The sequence below is a fragment of the Salmo salar genome, chromosome ssa19, assembly GCF_905237065.1.
Source record: "Salmo salar chromosome ssa19, Ssal_v3.1, whole genome shotgun sequence".
Taxonomy (NCBI): Eukaryota; Metazoa; Chordata; class Actinopteri; order Salmoniformes; family Salmonidae; genus Salmo; species Salmo salar.
This window is the reverse complement of record NC_059460.1, coordinates 82,218,802-82,231,833: the sequence shown is the minus strand read 5'-3', so window position 1 is coordinate 82,231,833 and position 13,032 is coordinate 82,218,802. Positions and strand designations below refer to the sequence as shown.

Genomic DNA, 13,032 nt, shown 5'->3' with positions numbered 1-13,032 from the left:
GCCTTGAGATGCTTTTGTTAAACCGGGTCTGTCATGCCAAAAAGTCCCCCCTCTCCCCCCCATGTCACAATTTGGATTTGATGAGTTCTAGCTTCCGTTGCTAGGGCTGTTGCTAGAACTTCCAAAACATGATTTGGCATGACAGGCCCTGTATAAGATTGTCAGCTAAATGATTAAAATGTAAATGTAAAATGTAGAAGTATAAAGTTCATGAGTTAAAATAATTCTATGTAGCACCACATGGTGGTGCTATGCTTCACACAACCTGCGTTAAAATATTGATATGCAATTTTACAGTGAACTGACAATATAGAATTATCCGTCAGTGGTTTAAAAGGTCATTTTTTATTTATTTTTTTAAAGATCATTGTAGAATTGTCAGTTATGAAAATGTCTATTTAATTTGTGATTTATCACAGGAGTTAATGTAACCTAATGTCTTAATATTGTGTATCATATCAAAGGTTTTGAGATTGTTGACCCCTGTACAGGACAGGAGACCTCTAGGTTGTAATCATTTCATTAAGCGGTTGAAAGCGGATTGAATGGTTGAAGTAGACCAGAACGTTTAGGAGCAGCAGAGGTTACCTACTTTGCCACCGGAACAATGTTTTCCACAGACAACCATTCCTTTACCCTCATTTCTACACTCGTCACCTGCAGACCAAAGTGACTACTCAAATGGAACCATATTCCTTACATAGTGCACTACTTTTGATTAGAACCCTATGGGTCCTAACCAGAACCCTATGGACCCTCCTGACCAGAACCCTATGGACCCTCCTGACCAGAACCCTATGGACCCTGACCAGAACCCTATGGGCCCTCCTGACCAGAACCCTATGGACCCTGACCAGAACCCTATGGGCCCTCCTGACCAGAACCCTATGGACCCTGACCAGAACCCTATGGACCCTCCTGACCAGAACCCTATGGACCCTCCTGACCAGAACCCTATGGACCCTGACCAGAACCCTATGGACCCTGACCAGAACCCTATGGACCCTCCTGACCAGAACCTTATGGACCCTGACCAGAACCCTATGGGCCCTGACCAGAACCCTATGGGCCCTCCTGACCAGAACCCTATGGACCCTGACCAGAACCCTATGGACCCTCCTGACCAGAACCCTATGGACCCTCCTGACCAGAACCCTATGGACCCTGACCAGAACCCTATGGACCCTCCTGACCAGAACCCTATGGACCCTGACCAGAACCCTATGGGCCCTCCTGACCAGAACCATATGGACCCTGACCAGAACCCTATGGACCCTGACCAGAACCCTATGGACCCTCCAGACCAGTACCTTATGGACCCTCCTGAACAGAACCCTATGGACCCTGACCAGAACACTATGGACCCTCCAGACCAGTACCTTATGGACCCTCCTGAACAGAACCCTATGGACCCTCCTGACCAGAACCCTATGGACCCTCCTGACCAGAACCCTATGGACCCTGACCAGAACCCTATGGGCCCTGACCAGAACCCTATGGACCCTCCTGACCAGAACCCTATGGACCCTGACCAGAACCCTATGGACCCTGACCAGAACCCTATGGACCCTCCAGACCAGTACCTTATGGACCCTCCTGACCAGAACCCTATGGACCCTCCTGAACAGAACCCTATGGACCCTCCTGACCAGAACCCTATGGACCCTGGCCAGAACCCTATGGACCCTCCAGACCAGTACCTTATGGACCCTCCTGACCAGAACCCTATGGACCCTCCTGAACAGAACCCTATGGACCCTCCTGACCAGAACCCTATGGACCCTGGTCAAAAGTAATGATCTATACAGGGAATTGGGTGCCATTTTGGGATGCATTATCTGGCGATATGTAAAATGCCATATGGAAGTTATGATATAATATAGGCCAGCCTAAGCTAATTAGACGTATTACTTACATAGTAGATGTAGCAATTACATAATATAATATTCAACATAATATTATCATGTTTCAACATACAGGTTTGCTTTATAGCTGGAATCTTATTGGACAGATTTCATCATACGCGTGCATGTAAATCAGATGTTGTTAGACCTGTGTTGTTATTCTCCTGCGATCGAAGGAAAGGAACGGAGGAAGAATGTTTTTGCTGTTCCCTGTCCAAGTTCTAGTCTGCTGTATGATACTGATTGTGTTTCATTGATGCCTAGTCACTTTACCCTGCCTTCAGGTACATATCTACCTCTAATACCTTATCTATCCTGATGCCTAGTCACTTTACCCTGCCTTCAGGTATATATCTACCTCTAATACCTTATTATTATCTATCCTGATGCCTAGTCACTTTACCCTGCCTTCATGTACATATCTACCTCAAATACCTTATTATTATCTATCCTGATGTCTAGTCACTTTACCCTGCCTTCAGGTACATATCTACCTCAAGTACCTTATTATAATCTATCCTGATGTCTAGTCACTTTACCCTGCCTTCATGTACATATCTACCTCAAATACCTTATTATAATCTATCCTGATGCCTAGTCACTTTACCCTGCCTTCATGTACATATCTACCTCAAATACCTTATTATAATCTATCCTGATGTCTAGTCACTTTACCCTGCCTTCATGTACATATCTACCTCAAATACCTTATTATCATCTATCCTGATGCCTAGTCACTTTACCCTGCCTTCATGTACATATCTACCTCAAATACCTTATTATAATCTATCCTGATGCCTAGTCACTTTACCCTGCCTTCATGTACATATCTACCTCAAATACCTTATTATTATCTATCCTGATGTCTAGTCACTTTACCCTGCCTTCATGTACATATCTACCTCAAATACAGTACCTTGTACATCGATCTGGTACTCCCTGTATATAGCTCCACAGTGATCTGGTACTGGTACTCCCTGTATATAGCTCCACATTGATCTGGTACTGGTACTTCCTGTATATAGCTCCACATTGATCTGGTACTCCCTGTATATAGCTCCACATTGATCTGGTACTGGTACTCCCTGTATATAGCTCCACATTGATCTGGTACTCCCTGTATATAGCTCCACATTGATCTGGTACTGGTACTTCCTGTATATAGCTCCACATTGATCTGGTACTCCTTGTATATAGCTCCACATTGATCTGGTACTCCCTGTATATAGCCACTGCTGGTACTTCCTGTATATAGCTCCACATTGATCTGGTACTCCCTGTATATAGCTCCACATTGATCTGGTACTGGTACTCCTTGTATATAGCTCCACATTGATCTGGTACTGGTACTCCCTGTATATAGCTCCACATTGATCTGGTACTCCCTGTATATAGCTCCACATTGATCTGGTACTGGTACTCCCTGTATATAGCTCCGTTCTTGTGTATTTCATTTTGCTTACTTAGGGCTTGTAAGTAAACATTTCACAGTAAAGTATACATCGGTTGTATTCGGCACGTGACAACTAAATGTCAATATGATTTCAATTTGATTTTGGATAAACTTAATTAATGACCTATTGCTATTATTGTTGTTGTTGCTATTATAGTGGCACAACGGTCTAAGGCACTGCATCTCAGCGCAAGAGGCGTCACTACAGTCACAGGTTTGAATCCAGGCTGTATCCCATCCGGCCGTGATTGGGAGTCCCGTAGGGCGGCTCACATTCGGCCCAGCGTCGTCCGGGTTTGGCCGGTGTAGGCCGTCATTGTAAATAATCATTTGTTCTTAACTGATTTGCCTAGTTAAATAAAGGTTACATTTCAAATAAATAAATAAAAATGATTGAGAGGGAACATCCACGTAGCATTGTGTATTGTGTGTCTATGACACAGACGTAATCTTGAATTACTGATCTTGAATCCTCCTATTCATGTTATGACTACTGTAGTAGTATATGTGTTGATTATTAAGTATCATTCAGAGAAATTAATGTCTCTGGTCTGTCTGTCTGTCTGTCTGTCTGTCTGTCTGTCTGTCTGTCTGTCTGTCTGTCTGTCTGTCTGTCTGTCTGTCTGTCTGTCTGTCTGTCTGTCTGTCTGTCTGTCTGTCTGTGTGTGTGAGCACTCTGAGACCATGTCTTGAGTCAGGCTGTAGAATACTCTCTTGGTTCTTTACAATCACTATCTTAAATAATAAATTAATGTACATTGTATATTCATTTCATTCAATGTTCTATTTATGAATGACTTTTATCGAAGAACATTAGAACACAATTCAATTTGTGTTTAGTCTACATGTTAATGTAATTGCTAATAAACAGGTTAAATAGGTTATGGGTAAAGCAATATGTTAAGCATGGCTACTGTCAAGTTATCCTATCAAATAACTATGCATTTATATCCTATCCTCCCATGATGAAACTAACTTGATGCTGTTTCTCCTCGCTATATCATACATTATACAGATTGATGCTGTTTCTCCTCGATATATCATACATTATACAGATTGATGCTGTTTCTCCTCGATATATCATACATTATACAGATTGATGCTGTTTCTCCTCGATATATCATACATTATACAGGTTGATGCTGTTTCTCCTCGATATATCATACATTATACAGATTGATGCTGTTTCTCCTCGATATATCATACATTATACAGGTTGATGCTGTTTCTCCTCGATATATCATACATTATACAGATTGATGCTGTTTCTCCTCGATATATCATACATTATACAGATTGATGCTGTTTCTCCTCGATATATCATACATTATACAGATTGATGCTGTTTCTCCTCGATATATCATACATTATACAGATTGATGCTGTTTCTCCTCGATATATCATACATTATACAGGTTGATGCTGTTTCTCCTCGATATATCATACATTATACAGGTTGATGCTGTTTCTCCTCGATATATCATACATTATACAGGTTGATGCTGTTTCTCCTCGATATATCATACATTATACAGATTGATGCTGTTTCTCCTCGATATATCATACATTATACAGGTTGATGCTGTTTCTCCTCGATATATCATACATTATACAGGTTGATGCTGTTTCTCCTCGATATATCATACATTATACAGGTTGATGCTGTTTCTCCTCGATATATCATACATTATACAGGTTGATGCTGTTTCTCCTCGATATATCATACATTATACAGGTTGATGCTGTTTCTCCTCGATATATCATACATTATACAGGTTGATGCTGTTTCTCCTCGATATATCATACATTATACAGGTTGATGCTGTTTCTCCTCGATATATCATACATTATACAGGTAGATGCTGTTTCTCCTCGATATATCATACATTATACAGATTGATGCTGTTTCTCCTCGATATATCATACATTATACAGGTTGATGCTGTTTCTCCTCGATATATCATACATTATACAGGTTGATGCTGTTTCTCCTCGATATATCATACATTATACAGATTGATGCTGTTTCTCCTCGATATATCATACATTATACAGGTTGATGCTGTTTCTCCTCGATATATCATACATTATACAGGTTGATGCTGTTTCTCCTCGATATATCATACATTATACAGATTGATGCTGTTTCTCCTCGATATATCATACATTATACAGGTTGATGCTGTTTCTCCTCGATATATCATACATTATACAGATTGATGCTGTTTCTCCTCGATATATCATACATTATACAGGTTGATGCTGTTTCTCCTCGATATATCATACATTGTACAGATTGATGCTGTCTGGTTATGTCGAGGTAAGGCAGTCTTCCATACCAGAGAGAGAGAGAGAGAGAGAGAGAGAGAGAGAGAGACCCCGCTCATCGAGTTGCTCCTCTCTCTCTCTCTCTCTCTGTGTGTGTGTGTGGGGAAGGCTTGTTAGCGAGATAAACAAGCAGCCAGCCAGCCAGGCAGCCAGCAGCACAGAGCAGTCGGAGGAACATGGCGGCAGTACAGTTAGCTAGCTGTAGATGTGTTTCCCTCAGCGGAAGGTCAGACCGGGTTTAACACACGGGGTTTAACACACGGGATTTAACACAGCACAAAGCCACGGAAACTTTCAAGTCGTAAGTACGCCTGTGGGGCCTTTTGTTGTTTTGCTGTGTGTGGTTTTTATTTTATTTTTTATGTTGGTGTGGAAATTCGTGTCCACATTTCGTGAGCGATTGAAATCTCTGTTGTTGTGATGCGGTACCGATTAGCTCCGTTAACGTTAGCTCGCTTAGCAACGCTGAACTGCTAGCTAGCTACCACACTGCTAGCTAGCTACACATTTTAGACCTGCCACTTTTTACTGACTTCCTAAGTTGTTCCCTTTGCAATTCTTGGCCCATGTTCACTAGTCGGTTTTTATTAAGGGCCTTGGTAGATTTATACAGTGCTTTTTGTTTGTTTGTTTGTTTGCATGTGTAACAAATGCATTGTGCACCGGGGAATCGGTTGTGTTTCTGAGTGTGTTTTGTTGTCAGTGACTGAAGTTTAACGCGATTTGAATCGGTGATCTTCCAAGACCAGAAACCATTCAGTAGTTCCAACACTGTGAATGTTTTCAGACAACCTCTCCATGGCTATGAAACTGTTTTTATTCAGCCTTTTAATGTCAGCGGACAGATCGGACTGCTCTTATCCTGAATCACCCCTAACCTAACTAACTATATACCATTTTAAAAATAAAAACAGCTAAACTCATTTTGTTTACGTAATTCTCTCTATATCAGTGACTTTTGAGTCAGCTTTTTTCTTTCTGCACCATGTATGGTTGCTTTGCTGCAGTGTCGCTCGGTGGCAACGTTACACCAGCGGCGGTGTCCCGTTTCCTCCATAACGGCGTGGAACCGACTAGACCTCCGTAGTAACACTGAGTTCCTGGGGAATCTCACCAAGTCTGTCAAGGGAGGATTTAGTTTTGTGTGAAACCAACACTGAGTTCCTGGGGAATCTCACCAAGTCAGTCAAGGGAGGATTTAGTTTTGTGTGAAACCAACACTGAGTTCCTGGGGAATCTCACCAAGTCAGTCAAGGGAGGATTTAGTTTTGTGTGAAACCAACACTGAGTTCCTGGGGAATCTCACCAAGTCTGTCAAGGGAGGATTTAGTTTTGTGTGAAACCAACACTGAGTTCCTGGGGAATCTCACCAAGTCTGTCAAGGGAGGATTTAGTTTTGTGTGAAACCAACACTGAGTTCCTGGGGAATCTCACCAAGTCAGTCAAGGGAGGATTTAGTTTTGTGTGAAACCAACACTGAGTTCCTGGGGAATCTCACCAAGTCAGTCAAGGGAGGATTTAGTTTTGTGTGAAACCAACACTGAGTTCCTGGGGAATCTCACCAAGTCTGTCAAGGGAGGATTTAGTTTTGTGTGAAACCAACACTGAGTTCCTGGGGAATCTCACCAAGTCTGTCAAGGGAGGATTTAGTTTTGTGTGAAACCCTCCTTCCTCCCTCCTTAAACTGTTTCGTTTTTGAAGTAATGTTTTAAATTGCTTGTCTTTTCTCTCTCTCTCTCTCTCTCCGTGAGTTAAATACTATTTTTTTTTTCATTTCCATACACAGACGAATGTTTCCATAAATGTGAAATAAATAGTGAATGTTTCTTAAATATCAGACTGATCATTTAGCCATGGAGTAACCATGGTAACAGTCCTAAAGGTAGTCGCTGTAAATAAATAGTCAATTATCAGTAGATTTTTGTTGAAGAAAAATGATATTTGATTTTACTTTACCAGTTGTCAGTTTTGTTGTTGCTTTTGCCCGGAAGGTAGTGGAGATCAAATAGACACAGTAAAGTGTTGTTGTTTACTCACCTTTTTGTTTTTGCAGCGCCGGTAGGTTCTGTCACTTGTATTTTCCATCTCCTATCGCGTTTCATGTGATGCACAATGTGGAAACAATAGCCGGATTATTTTATTTTTTATATTTTATTTAGCCTTTATTTAACTAGGCAAGTCAGTTAAGAACAAATTCTTATTTACAATTATGGCCTTCAACCGGCCAACCCGGGACAATTGTGCGCCGCCCTTTAGGACTCCCAGCCGGTTGTGATACAGCCTGGATCCGAACCAGGGTGTCTGTAGTGACGACTCCAGCACTGAGATCCATTGCCTTAGACTGCTGCGCCACTCGGGAGCATAACCGAAATATGTCAATTGATGCAGGTTCCCTCAAAATAAGTTGGAAGTGCTTGTGAAATTTGCCAGCTGATCTTAGTGGGACAACTTTAGGCAGTGGTGGAAAAAGTACCCGTATTGTCATACTTGAGTAAAAGTATAGATACCTTAATAGAAAGTTACTCAAGTGGAAGTCACCCAGTAAAATACTACTTGAGTAAAAGTATTTGGTTCTAAATATACTTAAGTATCAAAAGTAAAAGTATAAATCATTTCAAATTCCTAAAAATTAAGCAAAGCAGACTGCACCATTTTCTTGTTTTTAAATTTTATGGATAGCCAGGGGCACACTAACACTCAGACATAATTTACAAAGGAAGCATTTGTGTTTAGTGAGTCCACCAGATCAGAGGCAGTAGGGATGACCAGGGATGTTCTCTGTTTAGTGAGTCCTCCAGATCAGAGGCAGTAGAGATGACCAGGGATGTTCTCTGTTTAGTGAGTCCTCCAGATCAGAGGCAGTAGGGATGACCAGGGATGTTCTCTGTTTAGTCCTCCAGATCAGAGGCAGTAGGGAGGACCAGGGATGTTCTCTGTTTAGTGAGTCCACCAGATCAGAGGCAGTAGAGATGACCAGGGATGTTCTCTGTTTAGTGAGTCCTCCAGATCAGAGGCAGTAGGGATGACCAGGGATGTTCTCTGTTTAGTGAGTCCTCCAGATCAGAGGCAGTAGGGATGACCAGGGATGTTCTCTTGATAAGTGTGTGAATTGAACCATTTTCCTGTCCTGCTAAGCATTCAAAATGTAACAAGTACTTCTGAGTGTCATGGAAAATGTTTGGAGTAAAAAGTACATTATCTTTAGGAACGTAGTAAAAGTTGTCCAAAATATTTCACTTTCATGAAATCACAAGCGCAATACATCAAAAATAAAGCTTAACTTGTTGTTAATCCAGCCGCCGTGTCAGATTTCAAAAAGGCTTTACGGCAAAAGCAAACATTGCGATTATCTGAGGATAGCGCTCAGCACACAAAACATTACAAACAGTTAGCAGCCAAGTAGATTAGTCACGAAAGTCAGAAATAGCAATAAAATTCATCACTTACCTTTGATCTTCGTATGGTTGCACTCACAAGACTCCCAGTTACACAATAAATGTTCGTTTTGTTCGATAAAGTCCCTCTTTTATATCCAAAAACCTCAATTGTGTTGGCGCGTTTCGTTCAGTAATCAATGGCTCAAATGCTGTCACAACGGGCAGACAAATTCCAAATAGTATCCATAAAGTTTGTAGAGACATGTCAAACGATGTTTATAATCAATCCTCAGGTTGTTTTTAGCATAAATAATCGATAATATTTCAACCGGACAATAGCATCATCAATATAAAAGAAAAACAAGAAAGGCCGCGTGCAGGAACCAGCTCTGGGGACATCCCACTATCCACTGACTCAAAGTTGTCATTCTCCCTCATTTTTCAGAATGAAAGCCTGAAACAATCTCTAAAGACTGTTCACAACTAGTGGAAGCCATAGGGAACGGAATCTGGGTCCTATCCCTTTAAATGGTGGATAGGATTTCATTGGAAAAATAGCCATTTCAAAATAATGGCACTTCCTGGATGGATTTTCCTCAGGTTTTCGCCTACCATATCAGTTTTGTTATACTCACAGACATTATTTTAACAGTTTTGGAAACTTTTGAGTGTTTTCTATCAAAATCTACCAATTATATGCATATCCTAGCTTCTGGGCCTGAGTAGCAGGCAGTTTACTTTGGGCACGCTTTTCATCCAAAATTCCGAATGCTGCCCCCTATCCTAAAAAAGTTAATAGGGCCGTATAAATGTTGCTTTATATATATATTTTTACAGGTAATATACCACATCTTCTGTCTGAAATGGGTACAAGGAAGTCAATAGCCTACGTACATTTTAGGAGGATGAAGTGGGTTTTTGAATGACCGATTTGTACAATCTACCCCAGCGAGGGTGTGTTATAACGTGTATAGTGACAGTGGTGGATGTTCTCTCATGTCTCGCTGAACCTGTTTTACATCATGGGCAGATTTACATGGTACTGGGCACACCTCCACTTTTCATAGAGTTGTGCAATTTCATTATATTGTTGTTTTGCTGGCTGCTGAGTCGGCGTATTTTCCATGTTTATATGAGACACTAGCCTCATATGAATCCTTAGTATTGATTTTAATGAACATATCTGTGAGGTCCCTCAGTTGATCAGTGAATTTCATACATAGATTCAACCACAAAGACCAGGGAGGTTTTCCATTGCCATGCAAAGAAGGGCACCTATTGGTAGATGGATAAAAATAAAACAGACATTGAATATCCATTTGAGCATGGTGAAGTTATTCATTACACTTTGAATGTATCAATACATCCAGTCAATACAAAGATACAGGCGTCCTTCCTAACTCAGTTGCCGGAGAGTAAGGAAACCACTCAGGGATTTCACCATGAGGACAATGGTGTCTTTTAATGGCTGTGATAGGAGAAAACTGAGGATGGATCAACAACATTGTAGTTACTCCACAATACTAACCTAACTGACAGAGTGAAAAGAAAGATGCCTGTACATAACACATTTGACATTACTATAAGCCAATAGAAACTCATTGAATAACAGATTTATTACATGGAACAACAACATTATTTTTTTGACTAAGTTTGTTCTGAAGTGTCTGTCCTATATCTGAGAAATAGAATAAAGATCATATATATATATATATATATATTTTTTTTTTAACATGTATTTAACCCCTTAGTTTAGTGCCTAAAATATCTCCATATATATACTTCCATTAATGTTTTTAAACTGGCACCGGGGACCTTCAGACAGGTCTTGTGGGGCTTGTGGGCGTCCTAGAGGCTTGTTGAAGTCATATTGGTGTGTAGTCCAAACTGTTCGGACACAACACGCAGAAGATGGCTGTGCCGACTTCAGACGAGTCCTATGAAGCTTGTAGGAGTCGTAGAGCAAAATGGAGAACACCGTTATATTCGCGAGAGTCATGATAGTTTTTAAACATTTTTTTTGTTTTATGCCAAACTGTTCGGATGCTACAGACGTTTTTGTGAGAAGACCGAATTATTTTTTTTAGGGGGGATGTCTCATGCTCTAGTTCTCCGACCTTTCACCGCAGATGTGGAAGGGTGATATCGGCAGATGTGGAAGGGTGATATCGGCAGATGTGGAAGGGTGATATCGGCAGATGTGGAAGGGTGATATCGGCAGATGTGGAAGGGTGATATCGGCAGATGTGGAAGGGTGATATCGGCAGATGTGGAAGGGTGATATCGGCAGATGTGGAAGGGTGATATCGGCAGCTGTGGAAGGGTGATATCGGCAGATGTGGAAGGGTGATATCGGCAGATGCTGTGGATTGAGACTCAGCCCAGGCAGAAACCCCACATAGAGTATCTCTACCTTAAACAGATGGATTTTGATGGGGATTTTTTTTTTTAATTATTATGTTAATTATATTCCCGCTGAGCTGCGGACATTGTAGGAGAAGGGTTAAGGACTGGGAAGTTTTTCAGGATAAAAAAAAAAATCTACGGAATGGAGCAAAGCACAAGCAAAATCCTAGAGGGACACCTTTCAGCAGGACAATAACCTAAAACACAAGGCCACATCTATACTGGAGATGCTTACCAAGAACACAGTGAATGTTCCTGAGTGCCTGAGTTACAGTTTTGACTTAAATCTACTTGGAAATCTATGGAAAGACCTGATAATGGTTGTCTAGCAATGATCAGCAACTGAATTTTTATTTAATTTTTAATTTTTAATTTAAAAAAAAAATAAAATTTTTGACAGCTCGAAGAATTTGTAAAATAATAATGGGAGCTCAAGTCACTCAGCGTAGATGTTGTCTCTCAGTGAATGAATGTTTTCTGACGTGAACTACACTTCCGCTTCGCTCACAGTCACCATGACTACGTCCCAAACTACACCCTATTCCCTACATAGTGCACCCTATTCCCTACGTGGTGCACCCTATTCCCTACATGGTGCACCCTATTCCCTACATAGTGCACCCTATTCCCTACATAGTGCACCCTATTCCCTACATGGTGCACCCTATTCCCTACATGGTGCACCCTATTCCCTACATAGTGCACCCTATTCCCTACATAGTGCACCCTATTCCCTACATGGTGCACCCTATTCCCTACATAGTGCACCCTATTCCCTACATAGTGCACCCTATTCCCTACATAGTGCACCCTATTCCCTACATAGTGCACCCTATTCCCTACATGGTGCACCCTATTCCCTACATGGTGCACCCTATTCCCTACATGGTGCACCCTATTCCCTACATAGTGCACCCTATTCCCTACATAGTGCACCCTATTCCCTACATAGTGCACCCTATTCCCTACATAGTGCACCCTATTCCCTACATGGTGCACCCTATTCCCTACATGGTGCACCCTATTCCCTACGTGGTGCACCCTATTCCCTACATGGTGCACCCTATTCCCTACGTGGTGCACCCTATTCCCTACGTAGTGCACCCTATTCCCTACATGGTGCACCCTATTCCCTACGTGGTGCACCCTATTCCCTACATGGTGCACCCTATTCCCTACATGGTGCACCCTATTCCCTACATGGTGCACCCTATTCCCTACATGGTGCACCCTATTCCCTACGTAGTGCACTACTTTTTGAACAGGGAAAAGGTTTCCATTTGGAATGCAGGCACTGACTTCTCATCAGCGATGTGGAATCGCTGTGGGCTCAGTTATGCGGGGATGGGTTTATATCAGTACTTCTTTATAGCCTTTTGTCGTCAATGCTTTTCCGCAACGTGTAATAGGCTATTGGTTGATGGAGTTGTGGCTGTATTTGGTTTGATACTAATCAAACAAAGCTCTCTGCTTCTAGTTAATAAGGGCATTAGCGTTTTTGTGCACTTCAACTTTGAAGTGCGTCAATGTTTTCTGAGCGTTCTCCTGCTTGTTTGACCCTGGG

The 13,032-nt window shown here is 41.5% G+C and overlaps 2 protein-coding genes across 4 annotated transcripts in view; both read left to right on the top strand.

The window, feature by feature from the left end:
- The first annotated feature begins 1,562 nt into the window (after positions 1-1,562).
- Positions 1,563-13,032, top strand: part of LOC123728976 (basic proline-rich protein-like) — a 63,925-nt gene continuing 52,455 nt past the window's right edge. The window contains exon 1 of the mRNA XM_045701947.1: positions 1,563-1,792. Coding sequence (XP_045557903.1) covers positions 1,563-1,792 — 230 coding nt within the window. The remainder of the gene's footprint in view (positions 1,793-13,032) is intronic.
- The window catches only part of LOC106579720 (nuclear receptor coactivator 2), a 226,057-nt gene continuing 218,817 nt past the window's right edge, over positions 5,793-13,032 (top strand). For all 3 annotated transcript variants that reach the window (XM_045702808.1, XM_045702809.1, XM_045702810.1), the window contains exon 1: positions 5,793-5,986. The gene's annotated coding sequence lies outside the window, so the exon portion shown is untranslated. The remainder of the gene's footprint in view (positions 5,987-13,032) is intronic.